General features: G+C 31.2%; 1 protein-coding gene across 1 annotated transcript in view; it reads right to left on the bottom strand.

The window, feature by feature from the left end:
- Positions 1 to 4,186: 4,186 nt before the first annotated feature.
- The window catches only part of LOC139484263 (uncharacterized), a 37,929-nt gene continuing 14,635 nt past the window's right edge, over positions 4,187 to 27,480 (bottom strand). Inside the window, exons 7-15 of the mRNA XM_071267998.1 lie at positions 26,685 to 26,829; positions 25,242 to 25,492; positions 23,750 to 24,007; positions 22,633 to 23,250; positions 19,649 to 19,955; positions 10,641 to 10,888; positions 7,152 to 7,430; positions 5,685 to 6,065; positions 4,187 to 4,488 (exon numbers count right to left, since the gene is read on the bottom strand). Coding sequence (XP_071124099.1) covers positions 4,187 to 4,488; positions 5,685 to 6,065; positions 7,152 to 7,430; positions 10,641 to 10,888; positions 19,649 to 19,955; positions 22,633 to 23,250; positions 23,750 to 24,007; positions 25,242 to 25,492; positions 26,685 to 26,829 — 2,789 coding nt within the window. The remainder of the gene's footprint in view (positions 4,489 to 5,684; positions 6,066 to 7,151; positions 7,431 to 10,640; positions 10,889 to 19,648; positions 19,956 to 22,632; positions 23,251 to 23,749; positions 24,008 to 25,241; positions 25,493 to 26,684; positions 26,830 to 27,480) is intronic.

Raw genomic sequence — 27,480 nt, 5'->3', positions numbered from 1 at the left:
ACTTTTTTTAATTAACCTAAACCAAATATTTGTACAAAATGCTTAAACATATTTGTTCGGTCAAAAGAAATTGATTCATTTATTGAGAAATTGAATTAAATTAAGCAAAATATTCAAAGATCAAACGTTGTTTGTATTATAATTATTATAACATGAATATATGGGCGCCGCTGCTTCTGCTTCTGCGTAATTTCTTTTTTGTAGGAGCACGCGGATGAGACCGATAAATTAAATCAAAAGTATTTGTAATTTACACAATAAATCTTTTGAAAAACACGAATGAACTGTATCCTCCACCATAATATCCATTGTATATACAACAACTTGTTTATATACTACCCCCTACGTCGATAAGTCGTTTCAAATTCACCAGAGGTTGTGTATCTATGCAGAAAACGCATTCACACTCCCACCCCTACATCATTGTAATTTGCAATTGCCTGGATTAGATATTTTATTCATCACGATGTCTGTATGTTGTACAAGTCACGTCACTTTCATTCCGTTAACTATCAAATATCTTTAAAAGCTGTTCAAACCCCTCCCAACTTAGTAAATCCTTTATATTCTTGTTTCCATGAAAAAACCTTTACATTGAAACAAAGATGTTGTGGGGGTCTTCAATTTAAAAGAAAATGTTTGCTGTTGCTAAGAAAGATGTTGGTTTCTATGCTCGATATAGAATTTGTCAAAAATGTAATGATAATCTAGATGTTTATATCATAGTGTAACACCGTATACTAAAGTATGTTCCTCAAAATTACTATGTTCATACTTCAAAACACATAAAGAACCTATTATTGCACGATTGCTATGCACTTGTTATATAGCTAAGTGGCTGATAAGGGTTTATAGTGACCTACAATTGAACTAACTTTTCATTTCTAACTAAACATTGTTCATAAGCAGACAATCTGTTTTGCATTCAATTTGTTTAATAAAATGACTAATTGATTTGTAGTCATAGGCTTTATTCAAACATGTTTTGCTGTTGCTATCCTCAATACGGAATTTGTTCAGATTATAAAAGATGTATATGAAAGAATATTGGAATGAAACACCATATGGAAAGAAAAATCTTCAAGCAGCTGCTTCATTTATACTTCAGAGGTGGCAAACACCCATTTTTTAACTGTTGCCAGGCAACATTTCTATTGCTAAGGTTGTTTTAAGCAAACATTAAACGAAAGCAAAGGGACATTTCATTTGTGACTTCAAGTTCTTCTTGGTTAAACAATATTACTTGCAAATATTTACATTTGTACTGATAAAGCAATTAATATGTGATTATTTTCATTATTAATAAAAACGATTGCTATATTCCTTTCTCCGGAGCACAAAAAAAAATATTCTTTTTTAAAGTGTCTACCTTAAGACCATCAATGATATCAACAAAAACTTATTTGAAAAGGAGGCCAAAAACGGATCGAATCGTACCTTGTCCTTTGTGATTTAACACGTCATCTTTTATTGAAAGTGTTCATGTTTGTCGGCTTATATACATAAGGTTGTCATGTGATCGATACGTCATCAAATTTTATTCCATTTTTTCCATTTATTAAGAAACAAACTGTTAGAAATAACATTAAAAATGTAATGAACACTTTTATATAAACATAGACGGAAAGCATAAATTAAACATTTCTTAAAAAAAACTCTTCTTATTGTTTAATGTGTTTTGTATGAAACAAAATCTTACTCAAACATGAAACTTACCAATCTTAAGCATCTCTTTTCTCCCTACATTCAACAAAACAGTAAAATATATAGGTACATAGCTACTTTTCATGTGAAGCATGGCATAACACATATTTATAAAATATATAGAGAAAATTTTTTTTTTATATTTATATTAGCATAGTTTTCCAACATTCAATAATTATATGAGATCAAATAGTGTTATACTATTTCTATCAACAAGTTAAACAAATTAGTTTAACGATTTCAGTACTTGCGTACTTTTTTTTATTTAACCTAAACCAATATTTGTACAAAATGCTGAAACACATTTGTTCGGTCAAGAAACTTTTTGTAAAGAAAAAGAAATTGATTCATTTATTGAGCAATTGAATTAAATAGAGCAAAAGTATTCAAAGATCAAACGTTGTTTGTATTATAATTATAATGACATATTAAATAAATGGCGACTTCTTCTGCTTCTGCGCAATTCCCTTCTGTTGAGGAGCACTCCGATGAGACCGATAAATTATATATAAAGTTCCTGTACTTTAAGACACAATCAATTTGTGCATAAATTCAAGTGTATATACAACAAGTCGTGAATTTATATATAAGCATCAATATAGGGACTTTAAAAGTCATTAAAATGGCAAGGAAAATTTTTTTAAAAAAATATGTTCGTTAGGCTTGGGTATTTTAATTTCAAAAGAAGTGTTAATTTCAGCTATTTAGCATGTTTATGGTATCATGCATTCAGTTGTCAGTGTCTTGATGTTAATGTAGAAGTCCTATAGAGAATGCCAATAGAAAATTCGGATCGTCAGTATACATTTTCTCTGATAGAAATTCTTATGTTTTGTGACAATATTAGACAGTTGGTGTCCCGTTTGAATGGTTTTACACTAGTACGTTTTGGGGACCTTTATAGCTTGCTGTTCGTTGTGAGCCTAGGCTACGTGTTGAAGACCACACCTTGACCTATACTATAATGGTTTACTTTATTAAAATTTGTGACTTGGATGGAGAGTTGTCTCATTTGCACTCATACCACATCTTCCTAGATCTATGTGCCATGCTTTTATAAAGCATGTAATAAAATAATGTGTTAACGTGCTATTTTTCAAGCTACAAGTCATTCATAATTTTTGCATACACGTAGATTACTCTTCACAAGAACATATGTTTTATAATATGTTCAATTTATGAACTAATGGTGTATCTAAATTGTTTTTCTTCTTAAAAGCGAAAAGAAATTATAACACATAAATATTGATTCAAACAAAGCGTAAATGAAACTAACGTAAAGCGTAAGAAGGTAAACTTTACTTTAAGGCAGGTCACAGATGGATAGATGGATAAGTCTGTAACGTTCACGGGCAAATTTAACGCAGGTTAAGGACAAGAAAATGTCAATGCGATATAAGTAAATAAGTTATTTCAATATTAAACCAACACACAAAAATTGAATTTTACTAGTTCATTATGTAGCAAGAAGACATATCACCCTGTCATACAATTAACTCTAACTATGGAATAATGACTTAAGACAGGTGCATGCAAATTTAGCGTTATAAACGTTTACAAAACAGTAAATGAAAAACAAATGTAATAAACTGCAATAAACAAAAATATCTCCTGTAAAGGCTCCTGACGTAGGACAGACACATATACAATCTAGCTGGGTTCAACTTTTTAACAGGCCCCAATCCTCAACAATGCTCAATCTGACATGGGAAAGTAGTGTAACATAACAAAATACAAAGTCACATTATAAAATTTAACTGAATTTACTCGTTTAAAAAGACCCCAAACATAACAAAAAACTCTGTAAATACACTGTTCGTCAAAATCATTATCCTACTATAGACTAAGAAAAGAAAATCCCCTGTTATTAATAGTACATAAACAAAACATAAAAAAATAAAGACTGAGTTACAAAAAACTGGGGATGATCGCATGTGCTCCGGTAGGGTAAGTAGATCTGTTTAAATATTGGCATCATAGAGGTACACCATGTACACTTGTGGATGATAGTTCTTACTGTATAGCTGACAGTTGGACACTGTGGAAGAAAAACGTACATTTCTACAGTTTTGTAAAATAAGATAAGGATATTTTGTAAAAATTGTATAATGTATGTTTAAAATAAAAACGTTTTAACCAAACCTCGAGACGCATTGGCATGTGCCTCCAGGATATAACTCAAAACGATTTTGTTTAAGGTCAAAACATCATTTTAAATGCTCTTAAAATGCATAACATTTTTTTTACATTTTTTTCCTTTTGTTACATTTTGATGTGTTTGTCCGCTATTTTATTTTAATGTCGAAGGCATATATTAAGATATTAAGAAGTCGCTTTTACTTTTTCTACAAAATCTAGAGCTATACATGTTTACCAATAACAAAAATGAAATATATTAATACAGTCATATACATATAATCAATTATTAAAATTGATTAAAAAAACAAGACGATGTTCTTTAATGTCGTCAGTTGGTTAAAAATTAGTTCCAATTTTCATTTTGACTGGTACCCAGTTTTCTTATCATTACAACAACTCTGAGGATAAGCGATGAAATGTCTAGACAGACTAACAAGGAAGCAATGGATATCAATATGGCAATGCCTACATATCCAATATTTGCAGACGATTTTCGTGGATCCCAAGCAGAAGTGTGTTTTCTCGTATACGATGATGTTTTTAATCTGTCAACTTTAATCTCATTCACTATTTCATTGATACTTTCTTCCAATGAAACGTTTTTGGTTACATTATTACACGTGCAGACACAGTATGGTGTTTTACCTACAAGAATTCATAATGGTTATAATGAAATATTCAATATAAGTCAGTACTTTAAAAACTAGTTCTATTATAGCTATAGTTCATATAGCAAAAAAAACAAGGATCATTGTTTTTTTGTTTTAATATTTGGTGAATAGATCGTACTGTAGAATAGTCATCAAAATAATGCACCTGTATCTGCCTATATTGGTTTTTTCATATAAGTCACATGCTAATCTGCATTTTTTAAGCCATGTTGATAGTAAGTAAAATGGCGCTTATTTCTGATGTGATGTATTGTAAAAATGTCATTGTTTAATGATTCCCTGTTTACTTTTTCGTATACTGTATCAAGTTTTGACATAACAAATTGTTATACCTTCACTTGGCAACGAATTCTCTTTAAAGTTTTAGATCAATTATAACGTTAAACGAATTGCAACGATTTTTCTTCATTTGTTTTAGATCAATTATAACGTTTAACGAATTGCAACGAATTCTCCTTATTTTTTTTTTTTTTTTTGATTAATTGTAACGTTCAACGAATTGCATTCATTCAACAACGAAATGGATGTATAAACTTGAACTAAATGAAATTATATGATAAACTATTTCAAAGAACATCTTCATATTTACTTGAGCACATACCAAGTAACACGAGCTATGGTACAGTATTTAATACTGGGGATTCATATATTTTCGTCGGTACCAATTTTTGTGGATTGCGGAAAACGTGTCTATTCGTGGAAATGTAATTTCGGGGTTTTACCAAAGTCGGCATATAACCTAATTTGACATTTACGATTAATTGAACGTTTAAATTTGTGGTTCACCTGTACCCACAAAGACCACAAAATTGTGATCCAACAAATAATAAAAAATCCATAGTAGTCTGATTTCATTTAAATTGCATATTCAGTGGCTGTTTATGGCCAGTAAATAAGGTTGATACGTGACGTTAATATGTAGGCTAAACTTGATATTGTCCATTATTTATACTAGCCTATAGCAATTAAATCTACCTTTCATATTTACCGATATACACCTTTTACGTTATATTTTTTGCCATATTTCGGAAAAAACGGTTTATCGTGATTAAACATCAGCACACGTTGAACTACATTTATGATTAATTGGAGTTATTTATTCAGTTGTCAATTTCTATTGCTGTAATGATGTATTAACTTTATTTGTTAATATATCTATTATGTTTATACCTGTGTTTATTGTTGTAAACTTTGTCTGTTCTGTTGAAAAAATGTCTGTTTCGGATGTGGCTTCGGTCTGAGATGTTGAAGTCTGTACATGTGGCGATGTAACTTCTAATGCATATGTCACGTTATTTTCAGTGGACTGGCGAATAATCGACGTTTGTGTCGATGTGGTTTCGGACTGAGATTTTGTTGTGTAAAGACCTGACGATGTTACTCCTACGGTAGGAGTCACACGGGTTTCAGTTGTTAATGCTGTTGTTTCTGTTGTCGTTTCTGCAGCTGAGACTTCTTCATTTGCTGCCACACATGAAACACATCTACTAACAACATCAGACCCACAATCATCATACGATGGCACAATCAAGACATTAGTATTTGCATCTACTGTAACAATATAAAGAGTTATCAAAATAAATTTCGTTACATTACATGTTGTCATCATTTGAGTTTATATGTAATTGAAAGTAATTTTAACATGTATATTAGTAGCTGCCAATGCTTTCAGATGTATGACCTGTGTTCTTAAAAGCTGTGATGGGTGCATAATTATCCTGTAACGTCGTTGTTGTGTTTTGGTGTTTTTTTTTATCTGGTTTGTAAAGTGTATTTCCATGCTTTAACACAACTGTCTCAGGTTTGAGGAGGATAGCATCCTGAAACATCTATCCCGCCACAATCTGTATTTGATTTTCAAAATTGAATTGCCTGTAATACAGTTGTTGTCATTTGTTCATATATTTGTTTTCCGTAAGTTGATCTGTTGAATATTAGGCCGTTATTTATCTCAATTGAATTGTTTTATATGTTTAAGTATAGTTGTGCTTTCATAACCGACTAAAGGTTACGGGTTTTAAATCATTGTTGAAGCCTGTTCGGTTGTCCATAATTGTTGACATCTACTTTATTCAAACTTTGTTGGATAGTATTCTCATAGGAAATAATTCCATATCTCATATTTATATTATAAATATGATGTCATTGAAGGCATAGAATCGTTCAACATTATTTATCTATGACGAAATAACATGAAAAATATTGTGCACACTGAATAATCTGCGTAGCTGGTTATTTTAAAGTGTGCACCAAAATTTCTTATGTTATTTTTAAATAGACAGAGAAAATATAACAGTCATTCAATTCAATTTTAATACGAGGTAAATCATGATAAATGTTGATTACTTTTGAATACTGTCACATAACAAACTTGTGTCTATGAGCTGATAGACAAAACACTGTCAGCCAATCAGAAAACGCGTTACATCCAAAATTAAATTATTTCTTATTAGTCTAAAACAGTATTTTTGGTTATAACAATATAACAAATATTTCAATTTGGTTTAACCAAGCATCTTAAAATTTCTGCCTAAATTCATTTGGTCCCATTTTTATTCTTTCACTAGTTTAATAAAAAACTATTATTTTTTTTGTCAACTAAATAAGAAAAGTAAAATAATTAGGTGAAAATCTTACATTCAAATTTACACCTTTTTATATACAGAGTTTGACTCGAAGAATAAACCATGTTATTTTCCAGGTAAAAAGGATCATCAATCTGTTCATAAAGCACACATTTAGGAGGTGTAGAATGTATAAAGGCAAAGCCCCAACAGCCCTCATTGCATTCAGTTTTACAATCCTGTTCTGTTTCAGGGTCTATTTCGTTATTTTCTCCATTCATTCCAGTTGGTACAGTCCTTTCGCCTTTAGACTCATAGGAAATGTCGGAACAAAGAGGTCTAATAAATGTATCTAAAGGAAAACGTATGATTAGTGAATACTCAAATGATATTCTTATCAAAGTTTAGACATTAAACAAAATCATGAAATTTACCATGCTTATAACTTGTTATACCATAACGTAAAATAACAAATATTTGGAACTTTGTTGGCCTTTTAAAATGGAAAGTTTCTAAACAAATGGCAAAATCAAAAGCTCAAAAACATCAAACGAACGGATTACAACTGTCATATTCCTCACTTGGTACAATCAATTTCTTATGTAGAAAATTATGAATCAAACATGGGTTTATAGGTCGCTAAAGCGCTCACTTGTACGTCAGTCGCATAAAATTCTATTATATTGAGAATAATGTGTGATTGAAAACAAACAGACATGATTATTGATAATTCAAAGACATTACAACGAACCGCAATTCCGAAATGTTATGCAAAAACAACGCGACTCAAATCTATGCCTTGGAAAGTGTTTTAAATGCAAGATTATTCACCAAGGAAGAAATGCTTTGCTGAATTCGTATTTGTATATAAATCGAATGAACAAATCTTATTGGGCCTCGGCAGCAGAGTGATTTAAGTAGTTACTACTGTAATCACTAGCTAGTCAACACCGAGTTTGTGAGTTCGAACCCGGGTGCACTCGACTACAATCATTATTTAGTAGGATTGATAGTTTTCCTATCGATGGTCGGTGGTTTTCTTCGGGAACTTCGGCTTCCTCCACCAATAAAAACTGGCCGCCAGGAAATAGCCTAAATGCGGTGCTTAACGTTAAAACACCAACAAATTAAACGTATTTTCATATTTTCGTCAATAGTTTGAGACAACAGTAGTTAACGGGTATTTAAATCGCTTAAGTCGATTAAAATTATTTAAACAATTGTTAAAGGTTAGAAATAAAAACTGAGAGAATTGCACGAAATTCAAAAGAAATATGACGGAGTGCATCCACGGGTCTATCGTTTTCTGGTATAAATTCATAACACACAAAAAGGTTTATACCATTATTGCTTATATAAGAAGAATAAATACCACGTCTAGTAACTTCTCAAAGTGAAGCCAAAATACCCAGGAATTTTTTTTGTTAACTCATTAGACGAATATAAATTAACAAACTAAAGGCAAAACACAAAGAAAAGACCAAAAAGACGAACAGATAAATACAAAACACACAAAAGTAAAGACTGACTAACACATACCCTACAAAGAAAACCCAGGGTAATGTGAGCTGCTCTTAAGATGTGAATGCAGATCCTTCTCCAAATGAGACACTAATCGTATTAATCTCATAAAATTCATTGATATTAACTATTTCAATTGATTAGACGTTAAAGAAATAGTGGAATGGTAATTGGCTCTTATCTTACATAAACACTATTAATAAATTGTCTGTCAAGGAGTTGTTCCCAACCTGAAATTTGACTGACTGTGCAATTTTCGAAATCAGAACACGTTTTTTCTTCGTAACAAGAAATATATGAGACAGCTTTAATACTGTACTAACAACACACATTAAAAATCAAAGACCACAACGAAGAGCACTAGTTACTAACGAAAGAGCAACAAAAATCCCCTTTTAACTAAACTATGGCTGAAATAAGGTACTCCTGAAAGGAAGGAAAATCCTGCTGCAGATATCTCAATGGTCTAATTCGGTATGTCACATTCGGAACTGAAGGGATAGAACTTGTGTAAGCACCTTTTGGAAGATATCAGTCGTTTTTAGCAAAACAGATATTAAGAACAGTCAACAGCTCGTGATGCCGTTTGCAAAATGTTTTGATTTTTTTACGATGATTTCTACTTCACCACTTGTAAAAGAAACTCTTGGTTTTTATAGCTTCCTTGTGACCAGCAACCTTCTTTCATAATTAGATGTCCACGCAATGTGATAGCACCAAATGGGACATACTTTCTCTAACTGTAGCGGCTGGTGGAATGTTTCTACATTGGACACATGTTGGAATGAATTGGAAAACTAACACATTTAATTCTGAAATCGTCTTCAGAAAGAAACTGCTCATATTAATATGTCTGGTTTTTTTTCATAAATTTCCTGTTTACAAAACATTTTTCGAAAAACTAAGGATTTTCTTATCCCAGGCATAGATTACATTAGCCGTATTTGGCACAACTTTTTGGAACTTTGGATCCTCAATGCTTTTCAACTTTGTACTTGTTTTGGCTTTATAAATATTTTGATATGAGCCTCACTGATGAGTCTTATGTAGACGAAACGCGCGTCAAAATCAAAATCCTGGTACCTTTGATAACTATTTACACCACTGGGTCGATGCCACTGCTGGTGGACGTTTCGTCCCCGAGGGTATCACCAGCACAGTAGTCAACATTTCGGTGTTGACATGAATATCAATAATATGGTCATTTTTTTTTATGAATTTCCTGTTTACAAAACTTTAAAATTTTTCGAAAAACTAAGGATTTTCTTATCCCAGGCATAGATTACCTTAGCCGTATTTGGCACAACGTTTTGGAATTTTGGATCCTCAATGCTTTTCAACTTTGTACTTGTTTGGCTTTATAAATATTTTGATAGTGTCACTGATGAGTCTTATGTAGACGGAACGCGCGTCAAAATTATAATCCTGGTACCTTTGATAACTATTTACACCACTGGGTCAATGCCACTGCTGGTGGACGTTTCGTCCCCGAGGGTATCACCAGCCCAGTAGGCAACATTTCGGTGTTGACATGAATATCAATAATGTGGTCATTTTTTTTTATAAGTTTCCTGTTTACAAAACTTTAAAAATTTTCGAAAAAATTAGGATTTTCTTATCCCAGGCATAGATTAACTTAGCCATATTTGGCACAACTTTTTGGAATTTTGGATCCTCAATGCTCCTCAACTTTGTACCTGTTTGGCTTTATAACTATTTTCATATGAGCGTCACTGATAAGTCTTATATAGACGAAACGCGCGTCAAAATTATAATCCTGGTACCTTTGATAACTATTTAGAGTCGACATTTTCATAGGACTATGTTTTAATACATCCTTCCAAGTTAGAAATGAAAGCATCTCACTAAAATTTGCATCAACAATTTGGCCACAAGCGAAACATATCCTAACATTCATACTAGTGGACCAGACCAATGGACAAGCGTGATCAATAACTGCGTTATAAGAGATTGTTTACAAATCATATACAAATGACAAGTTGAAGAATTAACAAGTAGCATACGTTTTGGTTGATTATACCTGCAAAATATGATTCACATATAAATGGTCTTGTTGCTTTTCCGCATGCATCTATGTACCAATACATGGTTCCACTTTCTAATTTCACAAAAGCGCACAAGTCTTTTGGACCACCGCTTTTCAATGAAGGTGACCAGTTTGAATACCAAATTGACAGAATACCACAGTCACCCGACCATACCTGCTTAGTTGGTTTACTCGGATCTGGAAAATGTAGTCCAATCCAAAGTTCTGTAAGACCTAGATCTCTTAAAAAAACATTCGACATCATGTGATTATTCTGGATATAACCTTGGACATCTTTTTAAGTGTCTACTAACTAAGAATTTATGTTAAAGACTTCTGTTCAATATTTAAACGATGTGTTGATAAACATAAATTATTCATCATTAGATATATAAAAAGAATCATATGAAGAAAAATAAAAGGTATCGCTATGTCGTTGTTAATTTTAATATATGAAGAATGATGCCCCAATACTGAATGAATTTGTTAAAATGAAGTTTCGGTCATACTTCAAAGACAATATTTCTTTCTTTCGTTGTTATGGTTTATGCAATATAATGCTTGGCAGTAATTATTTCAAATATTTATTACATAAATTCTCATAAGTCTATTTTTTTATTTCCTTCCCTCTTTAGTTGTATTACTAGAATATGGCAGACCAAAAATAAAATGAAAGCTTATGTGAGAAAACGGCAAATACATAATACTCTCGGTAAACATCAAATTAATACTGCGTTGAGGACATGATATAAGATAAAACTAGTTCAATGTTTTCAAAACGTTTTCTAATGTTGAACTTTTTTTCAAATTTCATCACATACCCATGAAATTTCCAGTATTTATACATCATTTACATTCAGTATTGGTAGGTTTTAGTGTTCCTGGTGAATATGAATTCAGAGAAGCAATTTTATTGCTCGCTCGATAAATTGATTTTGACACAGAACAATTTCTCTAGCTTGAAAGAAGGTTGACATATGAACCTATGTATTTTAAATACAGGAATTGCAAAAACAGGTTTTTGGTGTGTTTTTTTAAATCAAAATTGGGTTTGCTTTATACCATACATAGACGAACACATGGTTATTAATTGGATTTTAAGCATTAGAGATTAATATAAAAAACATTTTTAATGCAACCAATTTCTCACTGAAAAAAAGTCAAATACATGCTAAAATTTTATAGATTAAGAATAGACTTTTTTCCATAATTGCTAATTGTTAGCACATTAAGCGACTAATCTAACCACAACATTGTCAATAAAACTGGAAAGGGACATACATCAGACAACAGTAATAACATTTGAAGAGTATTCTAAATGTTCAAGAATGGTAAACTCTTTAAATATCGAACTAGAAACTAAATTGTTGAAAACAAAGAATCTGACAGGGGACAATAAGCTGAGTGTCAAAAAGGTTATATATATATATATATATATATATATATACTTTATACTTTATTTCCATTTCCATATCATGCATATCTAGTATAAATATGTGTGACATCGAAGAAGTTCGATAATTTAATGTTGAGATAATTTGATATTGAAAGTGCTTGCATAATTAATTTAATTAATGAACGCAACCAAAGTTTTTGACTGAAGCGAGAAACCAGTATAATGTATTCTATAATATACAAACTATTTCTTTGTTGTAATGTTACACTTTCGTTTCTGATAAGGGTGCAGGTTTGTACCATTAAAATGTTTAAACCCGCTACAATTGTTTGCACCTGTCCTAAGTCAGAAATCTCATATTCATTAGTTTTCGTTTTTTGTCGTGGTTCATGTGTGTTTCTCGTTTCACGATTTTAGAACAGACAGTTGGTTTTCCCGTTTTGAATGGTTTTACACTAGTATTTTTATAGATTGATGTTGGGTGGAGACCATTATCTTTGATGGCAAATTGTCTCTTTGACACCCACACAACATCTTCTTATATCTATTTAGTTTGAATAAAACTCTCGAAAATTGGCAACCTGTTCATTTAATATCCATATCAAATTCATGAAGTTTGTTTCTTATTAAGCTCCGTTACAATTCTATTTAAAAAAAAATCGAAATTTCAAGATATCCTTATTGTGTATTCTATTTATGACAAGGTATGAAAACATTCAGTCAATTTGTTTCTACCAGCGCCTTAAAACTACCTTGAACATTAATTATGGAATTCAAATATGTTTACTTTTCCAGTATAGCTTCCTGTAAAACACGTTGTTTTGTTTGTCTTCTTATTGCCACTAAAGTTTGCCCTTTACTCGTACAGTATGCATTAGCATCATTCCAAGACAATGGGTCGATATATAATGTTGTGGTCGCTGAAATCACTGCATGATGATCTGAAAAAGCATGAATCAAAAAAATCTTTTGCTAATTTTTCTGTTTCAACGTTTACAGCCCTTGGATGGTGTAAACTTCCCAAAAAAAACGTGTATGGTATAATGGTGTATGGTATATGGTGCAGTGTTGTAAGGTGTATGGTGTTATGGTGTATGGTGTATGGTGTAAGGGGAATGGTGTAATGGTGTATGAGGAATGGTGTGATTGTGTAACGTGCGATCGGGAATGATGTGAATGATGGTGTACGACATTTCATTGGTTGAGAACGAAGTTCTTTTTATTTTATTTTTTCAAATCGTAAGTATGAACAATAATGATAATCTTAATATTTGAAATTTAATTGCATTAAAAATTAAATAATTATATACACTCTGGTGACACTTCATTCACATAACAACATTTTGTATCATTTGTTTATGGATTAATATTTATTCAGCGAGAGGTCAGTACAATAGTTAGTAGTTTATATACATTTAAAGTCATCAAGACTGTTGACCTACATTTACCCACGCAAATACTCCATGATCGATGAACTATACATTTGATGCTCACAATATTCATTAACGATCTGCCTGTATATAAGAAGATAGCTATAGTAATTAACTTGAGATGAGGATTAATTATATTCGTTACGAACTACAATACCGTTAGCATAGTATTAGAAAGCTATTCGTGTTCATATTATGTAATAGTCATTCTGTTATGAAAGAACCACGTGACATTCTGTTATGAAAGAACCACGTGACATTATGTTGTGGAAGAATCATGTGACAGTTTGACCGACTTTGAAACGTAAACAGCTTCGGTAATAAACTAGTATTCATTATGGAGAAGTCCTCATCTGGGAATATTTTACACGTGACTTAATTGGGTCACAGTTTTATAAGGAGGTTAAATCGCTTTATGAATAGTTGTGACAGATTTGAAAATATGCGTTTGTTGAAGTGTAACTTTTTAATTAATTGTCGTGCACAGGGTGGACTTACAGTAGCAAGACTAGCTCAGCAAAAACAATTATGTACTTTTAGTTGTCACCCTCACACAATTTTTATACAGATAGGGGGAAATGATGCTGCTAATAGAACTAATGCATCCCAAGTGGCTCAAGACATTTTTGCGTTTGCGATGTATTTACACTATGGTTTGAATGTAAATCATGTCATAATTGGACAATTGTTATGTAGGAGTGAATTGGTAACATATGTAGGATACAATGATAAAGTTGTACAAATAAACACACTTTTACAAGAGAAAATCAAAGAGCACTATGAAAAGGCTATTTCTTTTTGGCACCACCGTGGTTTTTGGGATAATTTAAATTATTTGTGTTTTGACGGAGTGCACTTTAACCATTTTGGAATGCGCAAATACTTTAAAAGTATTCGTTCTGCTGTACTTCATGCATCCAACCAGTGATACTGTATTATATTGTTTATGTAGGAAAATTAATCTGTTATAATACTTAATTTGGAGTTAAAAGTACATTGTAGTTTTATCAATTTCTAATCTAATGTTTTATGAACATTGTTCATATTTATATATATAAGTTGCTTTACTTACATTGTAAGTACATTGTAATTTGTATCTAGGTGCTTACACAGTTGTATGCTTATAGTACAGGATTGGTACATTGTACCTTATATTTGCACATTGTGTACTATCTTATATTCTACCACATTGTAGGTTAAGCAAAACTGCACAGACGGTTACATTTATTCAGCTTACAAAGTGAGCCACATTTGGTACATTGTACCTATAAATACATACATATACACATTGTGTACAATAAACTACATTTAGTATTTAAGCCATTGTCATTACAATTTTGTGTTGTGTATTATACACAAACTAATATATTAACAATCTGATTATGTTTCAGTATCATCAGTTGAAGTAATAAAATTGCAATCAGCTCAACAACTACCAAGAGATGCCTTCCAAAAGAGGAAAATCCCGTCAAAGTGATCAACCAACTCACAAAAAAACAAAAAACAAATATTGATTACACAAAATTGGCAGATAATTGTTAATATTTGCAAAAAGAAAAATTGGTAACCAACATGCTAATTTAATTTCAAACAATAACAATACATTCTGCTCAAGGTTTTTTTTTTTAAAAAGCATACACCAATGAACATGATGAAATACTGATAAGAAACGCTATATTTGAAAATGCGAAATTTCACGGTCGCAACGATATATCATATCCTTCTTTTGTTTTAAAGTTTGGTTTTCAACTCCTTTAGAAGCTCCTAACTATGTCTGAATATATCGTCCATTTAATACGAATGAGGGAAATTGTTTTGAAAAGTAAGATCTACACTTATGCCGATTATCGGTGGGAAAACACGTCCTCTCCGGTTATTGTTAGCATTATTAATCTGTTCGCGTACCATAATAATTGTATTAACTTTTTTCTTCTAATATAAATTGGAATTTATTTTCTCAAATTCTTCATTGCAAATAATGCAGTCGACAGATGATATTGTTGAAAATGAACAAACGTATGTTTTTCTTTGAAGGACAAGCATGAAGTGTTACCCATAAAATATAACCTAATTCGAATTTCGAAAAAAACAAAAAAAATACAATTTTCATCAAGACCTACCGTCAAATGATATCAGAATCGACACTGCTGATATCTTCATTACTGTAAAATAGAATGGCAAATATGTAATGATTATACATAGTAAAGCCAAATAATGTTCATTTGCATACTACAATTCATTTAATGTCACATAATACACCATCTTTGACAACAACAACAACAACATCAACAATAACAACAAATAAATGACGGACATACAATGTTACATTTAAATCACACCTTAATAATAAAAATGATATTGTTTTTAAGAAATACAATATGCCTCTGATTTATAGTCTTATTACATAGGTTGCAGTGAATTGCCTTGATTTTCCAAGTAATATAAAATCCAATTATTTCACATGTAGGATTTCAGAAGCGTATTACAGCAGTCCTTTCTTTTTTATTTTATTCAAACTGTCGACTCTAATCTTGGAATTATCAACTACAATCTTTGAATTACCAACTTTAATGTTGCAATTATCAATTGTAAACTTGGAATAATCAACAGTCAAACTTCAAGAAATAGAAACGTGCTTGGTAAAACGGTTAAACTATTTAGGACATTCGTTAAGGTTAAATCTAAGCAAAAACTAGTATTTCATAAATGTCACAAATAAAGGCAACAGTAGTATATCGCTGTTCAAAACTCGCAAATCTATGGACAAAAAACAAAATCGGGGTAACAACTCAAACTGAGGGAAACGCATTAAATATAAGAGGAGAACAACGTCACAACATTAAAATGTAACACACACAGAAACGGACTAAGCATTAGACAAAATCCGACGAGAATAACAAATATAACATCAAAACCAAATACATGAATTTGGGATAGAGAAGTACCGTGACACGTCTTATAGTAATGTGAATTCACACTCAAATATAAGAGAAAACAAAAGACACAACGGAAACACAACGTAAAAATATTACACACACAGAAACGGACTATGATATAACAATGGCCATATTCCTGACTTGGTCAGGACATTTTTAAAGAAAAAAATGGTGGGTTGAACCTGGTGTTGTGGCATGCCAAACCTCGCACTTTAATGGCAATGTTAAATATAACATTAAAATGACAACATAATATGACAGGACTAAAATACAAATAAATAATCAAACGTATTAGGCAAAGACACACATGAATAATAGATAACAAAAGGCATCAGGTTTAAAATTCAATACGTCAAAAACGCGCCTCGTTAAATATTACAGTAAAAACCCATTTGAAGTATAAAAAACGATGTCTAATGAACCAAGTTGTATTTGCTGAAATAATTTATAAAGAAATCAGATAAAATGATAATGTTGTCCCAAATATCTTTCGTTGTTTGTTTGTTCGGATTACTTGAGATTTCTGCTAGATTCTGTAGAGGTTAGTGTTCCTCGGTCTTTAGTTTTCTATGTAGTGTTTTGTGAACTTTGTGTCTATTTTTTCGTCTTTCATATTTTCCCTGACTTTGCCAGTTTATCTCGTTTGATGAGTTTGAAATATCTCCTTACATCTTTTGCCTATTTCGTCTTTGAGCATATGCCTTGTTATCATCATTCAGATAATATTATAATTTCACAGAATTAAATTGGATTTTCGTATTGAATGACGAAAATAATAAGATAATTATGTGATTGTATAGTTGTATAGTTGCATTACGTTATTGACTAGGAATAGTAAAGTATCAATTTATAATAACAGTTTTAGAATACTAAATTTCAATCAAGCTTATTGAAACTGATGAATGTAAATATTGATGAGAAAGTAGCTATTTTTATGCCCCATTTATGAGTATTGTGTTTTCTGGTCTGTGCGTCTGTTCATTTTGTCCGTATGTTCGTTCGTCCGTCTGTTCGTCTGTTCGTTTGTTCTGCTTCAGGTTAAAGTTTTTGGGCAAGATTGATTTTGATGAAGTTGAAGTCCTATCAGCTTGAAACGTAGTAAACAAGTTCCTTATGATATGATCTGTCAAATTGTAATGCCAAATTATAGATTTTATCTTATTTTCACGGTCCACTGAACATAGAAAATGATAGTGAGGATGGGGCATCTGTGTACTTGGGACACAGTCTTGTTTATTTATCTATTACAAACCTAACGTTATCGGAATTGTATACATTTTATATCATTTTCTTTGAATACATTTGAGGGACACTGGTGCATTTATTCATACGAAACGCGCATCGCACACAATTTCAAATCCTGGTATCTATGAGGATTTGATATTTAAATGACATGCCTAACATCCAATAAACCTTGAAGGAAATACTACCATTAGTATGCAAAGTGCATTACTTATACTTGTTTTTGAACATTAAGTATGTATTTAGGTGAGGTTAGGTCAAAATTAATAAATCAAGAATTTAGAATTGATACTTGTAGAGGATAAAAATAAGCTAAAAATACTGATAGGTCATGGACCTCCTTTTCGTGATATTTGAGATTTTAAATATGGCGGGAAAATGCTGACACGGACTTTGGTCTCAAAACAATAGAAAGAAAATCAAGAATCTTCTAAAATTTTGGTAAATGACCTGTCATGAGCTATTAAGTCTTTTATGAAAAAATAAATGTGTGTTATGGGGCAAAATATTTTACCTTGTATTGTACGGAAAAACAACAAGTAGTCCGAACATTTGACACGAATTCCAATACCTTACCTAAGTACATCCTTAAACCAACAGATATGTTTTAATGTAATATATATTAAGTAATATTTGAAGTTCAACTTTACTGCACGAGATTTGCATGTCAACAATTCAACTCATGGCAACAGTAATTGAAAATCCAAAAAGTATTAAAAAAGGATCAGTACTTTTCGAGCATCTATTAGCTCCTGTTTTTGGGGTTGTCAATGCTGCTTAATATTCACGTTTTTTTACGTCGATTTTTGTTAATTTTTCTCTGCGATTCGACAAGAAACTGTATTGTCTGTCTTTTTACCAACGGCTTTTATCTCACCGTTAGTTTCTTCTTATTGAGTTATAAAAAAAACATTTCGACACATTGGTCATTTCATTTGAAAAAACCACTTAGATTGAAAATTTTTCATAAAAACATGTGAAACTCAAATGTTCTTTAATAATTTTTTTCATATCTAATAGTTTTAACTATAAAATAAGATTCTTACAATTATTACGTATCGTTAGCATGGTGATTTTGTTTTTCTTAACGTTTGTTCCCTTTCACAAATGATGCTTACCTATCTTGAACATCTTCATTCCATTAGTATTTAACAAAGAATAATCAAAATATTAGGAAGAAAATTTAATTTACAAAGATGGGCGTAATGCAAATAAGAAATATTAACAAAATCATCATTCATATTTATATTCATATCAGCATGTGTTTTTTGTAACTTTATATATATTTTAGATAAGTTATTGTCATTATATTATATCAATAAGTTAAACAAATAAGACTATCTAATTTCGTGCTTTTTTAACCTTCAAAGTTGATTTTGAACAAATTTGTATAGCAATGTTTTATACAAATTAATTTTCAAAATTAAAAGACATATTGATTCCGATATTTAAAGACAAGTTTCAAATAATTTGAAAAAAAACTAAAGAAAAACTACTGTTTGTATGCTGTGGATAATGGCAGTCACATCTGTATTGAGTTGAGAAAGTAAGGCAAAACTAGTAACTAAAAACGAATTGTAACCAATGTAACTATAATCTATTGTAAATAGATCAAAACATGCTGGTGGACTATTAAAGTGAAGGTTAGCTATTGCAAATTTGTATATGAATAATTATCTATAACTCTCGAATCAAATACGTGCAGGCCTATAGCATGTATAAAGTACGCTATTGAAGTACATTGAGAAGATATTTGAAGGTCTCTCATTGATTTTTTTTTTTCACAAAATCTGACACTATACACGTTGTTTTATACAAATTGAAAAACGCAACAACTAAATATATAAGTATTGTCATATACATAGATGCAATGATTAGAAACGATAGTCACAAATATTCAGAAAATAGTGGAGTCTTTTAAGGGCAAAAATCGTCTACTCGGCTGCCAATTTGTGTAGTATATATTTTCTTCCATGTCATCTGTATGTTTGGTATTACCTCCCATTTTCATTGTGAACGTTTAAACTAGTATCAGGCTTCCTCAGCAGTGCCAAAACTCTGTAGATAAGTGAAGTACTGTCCAGACATAAAAGCAAGGAAGCAACTGCAATTAATAGGGTTATGCCAACAAATCCAATACTTGCAGACGATTTTCTTGAATCCCATGCAGAGGTGAGTTTTCTCGTGTATGCAGATGTTTTAGTACTGCCAACTTTAATCTCATTAACTATTTCGTTAATACTTTCTTCCAATGAAAGTTCTTTGGTTATATTATAACATGTGCAGACACAGGATGGTGTTTTACCTACAAGAAATAAAAACATTCAAAATAAATGATAATTAAATATCAAATAAAAAGCTTAATTCTTATAAAACAATTTATAATACCTTTCAAGTAAAATATAAAATTACCGAACTCAGCGGAAAATTATAAACGTAAAGTCCTTAAGCAAATCTCAAAATCAAAAGCTCAAACATCAAACGAGTGGATAATAACTGTCATGTTCCTGACCTGGAACAAGTATTTTCGTATGTAGAAAATGGTGGAAAAAATCTGGTTTTATAGCTCGCTAAAACTCTCACTACTATGACAGTCGTATAGGATTCATAAATTTTAAATAGAAAATTATAAGTGAATGTGCACTAGTACAGCATTGACAATAGGAGTTAACATATTTAACAAACAAAATGTACACGACGTACAACGATAAACTGTTGTTATCACATGAAGGAGTTAGTTTTGTTCATTTTTTTTTTAAATATGTCCCATATATATAACGTCGCTGACACATTATTGACTTCGAAGACAATAATTATACTTCATTAAAAATGGTAATGAATTACGGCATATTGGTTAGGTCATGTCAAATATCAGATAGAATGTCAGCTGAAAAAAGTTAAACTAGGGTAGAACAAAAACATCGATTTGAATAAATGGTTTGATTCGCAAAAAAACAAATCATTTATGTGCCAGTTAAAGGTAAAACGATAATGTACATCTCTTGGCTGAATACATATGACTGTTGTGGTGAGTGTGAATTTGCAATGATATTAGTCCTTCTTTCAATGGAACACGGATCATTTGAGCAAATCAATAACGGAAAGGATTCCGGAAAAGTTATGTATAAAAAAGGAAAGTAATTTTTAACACAGATCTGAACATGTATTCACAATATTTATTCTATATAATTGTGAAATTAATTATATTATAGATACTAATATTACGAATAAGTTATATCTTACCAAATAGTACTTCCCTTAACTATTAGGTAAACTTACACGAGGGATACAAAGTTATAGGCTGTAAACTTAGTAAATTGTTACAGCAAATATGCAATAAAGATATTATTACGTTATAAAAAGAATGATATTAGTCGTGTCTCGGTATTTGTTCATCAAGCGCTAATGTTTTTAGTTACGGAGTTTATTATCTCTGATCGGATATTGTGTTGTGTCTTATTGTTTCGTTTTCTATTCGTATGTAGATGTTAAGAAAATCAATAACCCAGTTCATTTGTATGATTTTAGTTTAAATCAACTATGTGCACATGATTTTTTTTGTTTTGCACAGTTTGATTTGGAAGAAAGGCCGACATATGCTGTTTCACAATTACTTACACAGTTTTATATTATTATTCTGACTTGTAATTGTTTTTAAATACATCAACTAACATAATTTGAAACATAATCTAGAGATGTATCCATTTTTTTTAATTTACCTGTGACGTTACTTTTTGTGACGTTGATAAGTTTGTGTAACAGACAAGTTTTTTTTTTTGTACTGTCCTTATTCAATTTAAGTTATTCGTTGTTATTCTATGGTTAACATGTCGGAATGTATTATTATAATTTTAATGTATGTTTTTCTGCGTCTTTGGTGTTTTTTTCATTTATTTGTACTATATTCCCGTCATGTTATGCTGTCATTTTAGCGGTATAGTTATCATTGCAATAAAGCGCGAGCTTTGGTTGGCCACAACTCCTGGTGCAACCCACCATTGTTTTCTTAAAATAGTATGTACCAAGCCAGGAACATGGCAGTTGTTAAATTATATTTCCTTTCTATGTATGTTGCAATGTCTTTTGTATTTTGTTGCACTTCAGTTTTTTGTTGTTTCGTTTTTTTCCTCTCCAAGTGGATGCGTTTCCGTCGGTTTTGAGTTTGTAACCAGGTTTTGTTTTCTCTCAATCGATTTATGACTTTTGAACAGCGCTATACTGCTGTTGCCTTTGTGTAACCCGGATATTGCATCTATTACTTTTAGTATTGATTTTGACCCGTTTATATGTATCGATTACTAGTATATCGACGTCAAATTTTAATCGCCATTTTTGTATTGCAACTGCTATTGATATGAATCTGTTAATATCTATCTTTTCATAATTATAGCGATCTCACATGTTAATTGGCTTTTTCTTAATTTAACAGCAATGGGTAATAAGGATGTGCCCTTTCCAAAATAATGATATATTTTTCTATATAAGGCTTTGTTTATAGCTTCCTTTTCAACTTTTGTTTAACTTCTCAAATAAGTTTTACTATATCATAACATGTTTGAAAACAAGTTTACCAGTTAGAGTCAACTCGATGGACTCGAATAAGTATTTCAGCCCTTTTCAGAGTAAATGTTATATTCAACAAATTTACTGTATCAATACTATTACTGTAAACCAACTTATACGGATACTTTGTTACTTGTTTTACCCTTTCTAGTTCATTTCGCAGCTATTTAGATCCTCGATTTTCTTATTTACTCGAATACCAGTTTAATAGTTTGATAAGAAAAGGGAAAACTTTTCCATATTTGCGACGATTTATAATTAATAATCGTGTCATTTTTCTATTCGCCAAAGTCTCGAGAAACAAATCCCTCGCGAAAATAAGTTTCTTCACAGTATTCGTTCAATTGTTCTTTAATTGATTACAGAAGGCATTTGTTTACTTATTTGAGAAGTATTTATATTAATATTTGTTTAAATACCTTTACTTTGTTCCTTGTGTGTAGTTTGATTGATTGAACTGTTTGTTATTGATGTGATCTCGGAATGAGATGTTGGTATTGGAAAATCTGACGATGTAACTTCTAAAGATGATGTCACGTGATTTTCCGTTGTTGGTGGTATTGTTGTTGTAAATCCTGACGATGTAACTTCTCTAGCAGATGACACGTGATTTTCAGTTGTTGGTGATATTGTTGTTTTTGTTGTCTTATCTGACGATGTAACTTCTAAAGCAGATGGCACGTTATTTCCACTTGTAAATGGTATTGTTGTTTCTGTTGTCTTATCTAGCGATGTAACTTCAAATTCAGGTGACACGTAATTTCCAGTTGTTGTTGGTATTGTTGCTTCTGTTGTCTTTTCTGGCGATGTAAGTTTTAAAGCAGATGACAGGTGATTCTCTGTTATTTGTGGCATTGTTGCCTCTGTTGTCTTATCTACAGATGAAACTTTTGAAGAAGTTGTAACTTTTTCTGATGTTGTTGTATATTCTGTTGTCGTTTTCTCCTCTGTTGTCACACATACAACACAATCACTTACAACAACAGAGCCACAATCATCATACGGTGGCACACTCAAAACAGTATTGTCTTCATTTACTTTTAAAAAAAAAAAAATTCAAATTAATTTTTCTTATTATCATCTCTCACATTAACAATGATTAATATCATTGAAAGACGCATTTATATGAAAAATTATTACAATTTTTTTTCAAACATGTTCTGATTAAAACCAGTATACATTTGTTATCCTTTATATTGTATAATAATACTACATACGGTGTACAGTTGTTTGTATTGGTTAATTTTTAAATATTGAAAATTTATTCAATAGTTTATTTGACTTCAGTGTAACAGATTTATAGTCTGTTTATTTGGCAAAAATGTTGGTCCTCAATTCTCTTCAACGTCGTACTTTATTTGGCCTTTTTAACATTTTTTTTATTCGAGCGTCACTGATGAGTCTTTTGTAGACGAAACGCGCAAATATAAATTTCAATCCTTGTAAAAATGATGAGTTTATTATTTATTTATTTATTTATCTTTCAATGTATACCTTCTAAACAAATATAAAAAAAAAGAAAAATACTAATCTTACATTCAAAGTTTCTCTTCATATAAAGATGTTCACCGGGAGCAAAAATCTGGTCATGATTTGTATAGTAAGGTCCGTCATACTTATCATACATCACACACTTAGATTTAGAAGATTGAAATGAAAAAGCCCAGCAGAATGCAATACCATTGCAATGATCTATGCATTCTTCTTCCGTGCCATGAGTCTCAATGTTAGTCAATCCAATAGATGCCCTTGTATCATCTTCGATTTCATAATAAAATCCAGACTTAAAAATAGCTGGAAGGAAAAACGACATTAGTGAATACTGAATTGATGTATAGTTTATTAAAATATTAGGAAAATATAAAAAACAAATATATCTCAAGACACAAAAACAACTTTGAACCGGTAATTAGTATTATCAAAAAGTTAAATCCACATAGCTGCAACATTATCCTTTAGATAGAAGACATTTTGAGTGATACCTATATTTCTAATTCTTTTAAGGGTGCCTCATGTGGAACAGGATCTGTTTACCCTTCCGGAGATCACCCCAAATGTTTGGTGTGGTTCTTGTTTCTGTTCCTTTAATTTTCTATGTTGCGTCTTGTGTACTATCATTTGTCTATTTGTCTTTTTTATTTGGTTAGTCATTGCGATGATAGTTTACTTTCGACCGTTTTTATTCTGTTTTTTTTTTGCTACTCTTTTCTAACCTGTTTTTGTTTTTTATTTCGCATTCCAGGTCAACAATGTTAAAAATTAGGACTCAACAGATGAATCATCATACATGAGACGTGTTGAGTGTTCATAAAAAAATTTATTTCGAGCCATCTGAGATCATCAATAGTTTTTGATTGGGTTCGTGTTGCGCAGACTTTAACTTTCAATGTTGTGTATTGTGTAGTATTGTTTTTATGTTATTCTTTTTTATAGCGATAGCGTTATCAGTTTATTTATAAAAATAGACGATGTGGTATGATTGCCAATGAGATAATTCTCAACAAGAGACCAACATGACACAGAAATTAGTAACTGTACATCCCTCTGGTATTTTCGCCACTCTTTCTTCCCTTAATTGTGTCAACATATGTGTGTAGTCTGTTTGTAGTTTTAATAAAAAGGACACTCTTGGAGAGACTCATATCTAAAGGTCGACATTTCAGTAGTACCGTACTTAGTTCAAATATATTTAATCAATAATTACAGTTTATTCAAATAAATTTATACTTACTGTCATACTCAAATATGAATTATGTACTAGTACTAGTTTAAAATCCTTCATGATAGTATATGTCGAACAAGTATGTGAACATCTTTTACAGACGAATGCATTATTTTAATCGTAAAGAACAATTTCTAACCTGCCGATGTCGAAGAGCTTAATTCTAAATTAAATTCAAAAAGACCTAAGAAGATGTGGTATGAGTGCCAATAAGACAACTCTTCATACTAGTAGCAATTTGTAAAGGAAATCAAGTATTGGACAAAGTACTGTCTTCTTTAAACATATATAAATAGTTTATCTCACCTGTATCGGATTCGCATATGAATGTTTTTGTGTCTGATCCACAATCAGCTAAGAGCCAATGCATGTCATCGTATTCCACTTCCACATAAGCGCATAAATTGTCATTGCCACTATTTAATCCGGGTGACCAGTTTGAAAACGATTCTGATGAAAGGCAGTCATTTGTCCATACACAATTGGTTGGTTGATTTAGATCTGGAACATGTAGTCCTATCCAAATGTCTCCTTCAAAGTTAGAAGTATTGTCTTCTCTACAAAATTCATGAAAAAAACATCAAAATGATAAAACAATAGTACTGATTTGCAATCCGTACTGTAATTTAGGTGAAAACAGAACTTGGAACATTAATATACTTGCATATTTAAATGAGTGCAAGATATTTCAATATTTAAGTCTCCAGCATCACCGAAGATTATATAGAAAATTGCATATGGTGCAGAACATTTGTTACAGTCACTGCTAGAACAATGTATTGTCAAATTTGCGCAATATTTGTGATAAATAATTGCTTTCTGCATGTGTGATTAGCTTTTCAGTTATTGTTTTCATCTTAGGTGATTAGCGTATGCTCAAATAACATCTTTTTTGTTACCAAATAATTGCAAAATAGAAAACATAATATAGTAAGTTTTATTTAGCAGTCAATATGAAACCATAAATTAACCTCGAGTCCGACCTGCAACTTAACATGTTCTAGCTGAAACATCTTTCTAATTAAAAACATACAAAACATCAAATCAACACGATAAAGCAAGCTTCTTGATTTTGTTAGATGAACTAATAGTAAAGCCAGTTAGACAAGAAATCATAGTTTAACATAAAGGAAATACATTACAGAAAGTTCTAAAAAATCGTTTTAAAAAATCGTTAATTTCGATAAAACAATATCATCATTTTCATGTCAGTAGATAGGAACTGACTACTTGGCATGATAAACCCTCAAGAACTTACAGTCCATCGCCATAGGTATTGGCCTAGTGGCAAAAGTAGTATTAACAGCACCAACTTTACTATACCATGTCTCTTTAAAAATAACCCATGCCTTAATATAGCAAACTTCAATTAGGAGATAACTGTATTGTATGTTACGCTTCGACGGCATCAATTGGGGATTTGATGATCGCAAATTCAGTTTACTAGCGATGCGTTAGCGGAGACGGTAAACGGGTATTTTCGACCATCAAATCCACAAATGGTGCCGTCGGAGTTTAAAATACAATATTGTTATCTCCATTCTAATGAAACTGACAGAAAACAATGTTAAAACATGTATTTAAAATCTGTCATATGCCGTCTGCGCTTGCGCGTACGTCCAATAGCATCAAAAGACAATTAATGCCATGTACATAAGGTGACGTTATCTAATCAAAATGAACGTTACAAACGTTGTTGCATTAGAATTTGTAATAAATGCATTAAAAAGTTGATAAAAATATATTTACATATCCAACAATGCTTCGTGTAGAAGTTGCTGCTTCGCTGGTTCGTCAATTGTCACTAAATGTTGTCCTATACTTTTACAATACTGGTTAGCATCATTCCAAGTCAAAAAATTTGTAAATAATGTTGTAGACGCTAACGCCAATTCTGCCAACATGAAAATAAATGTAAAAGAAAGATAAATGTCCCTATACATTTTTGAATACAGCTAGTTTCCAATAAAACTGATACAATGTGATACATAATTTATCAAACATAAAGCTTAAATGACGGACGTTTTTACTTTAACGCATAGCACTATTTGCACTTAACATTGAGATATACTTTTTTCAACAAATTTTCAACAAATTATCACTACCTCATTTGCGTGATAACTAAAAATGTAAACCAAAACATTGCTGACCTTGTTTTTTGTATGTAAATATATACGTTGTGGTAAGCATATGAACACAGGTTCCAGTTTATTGTATTGATATATTTTTGTCATCGCGATAAAATTAAGTCTTAAGTTGACACTACATTTCTTGTTAAATATAAGTCTATAAATTGTATTTACATTTATTAGTATGTCAAAATGTATTATTGGATTGTTTATTCGTGTATTTCTCTGTCCTGTCTCACCTGTCTGTATCTGATTCACATATAAATGATTTTGTGTCTATTTCACATTTAGGTGAGAGCCAATGCATTTTGAGTCATTTGGTTCTTTTTCGATCGAATTAGGCTATGTTATGTGTTTACATGAACCCTAAATAAACTCATCATAGATACCAGGATCAAAGTTGTATATATTTACGA

Source organism: Mytilus edulis, chromosome 8 (genome assembly GCF_963676685.1).
Source record: "Mytilus edulis chromosome 8, xbMytEdul2.2, whole genome shotgun sequence".
Classification (NCBI taxonomy): domain Eukaryota; kingdom Metazoa; phylum Mollusca; class Bivalvia; order Mytilida; family Mytilidae; genus Mytilus; species Mytilus edulis.
This window is presented reverse-complemented; position numbering and strand designations above follow the sequence as displayed.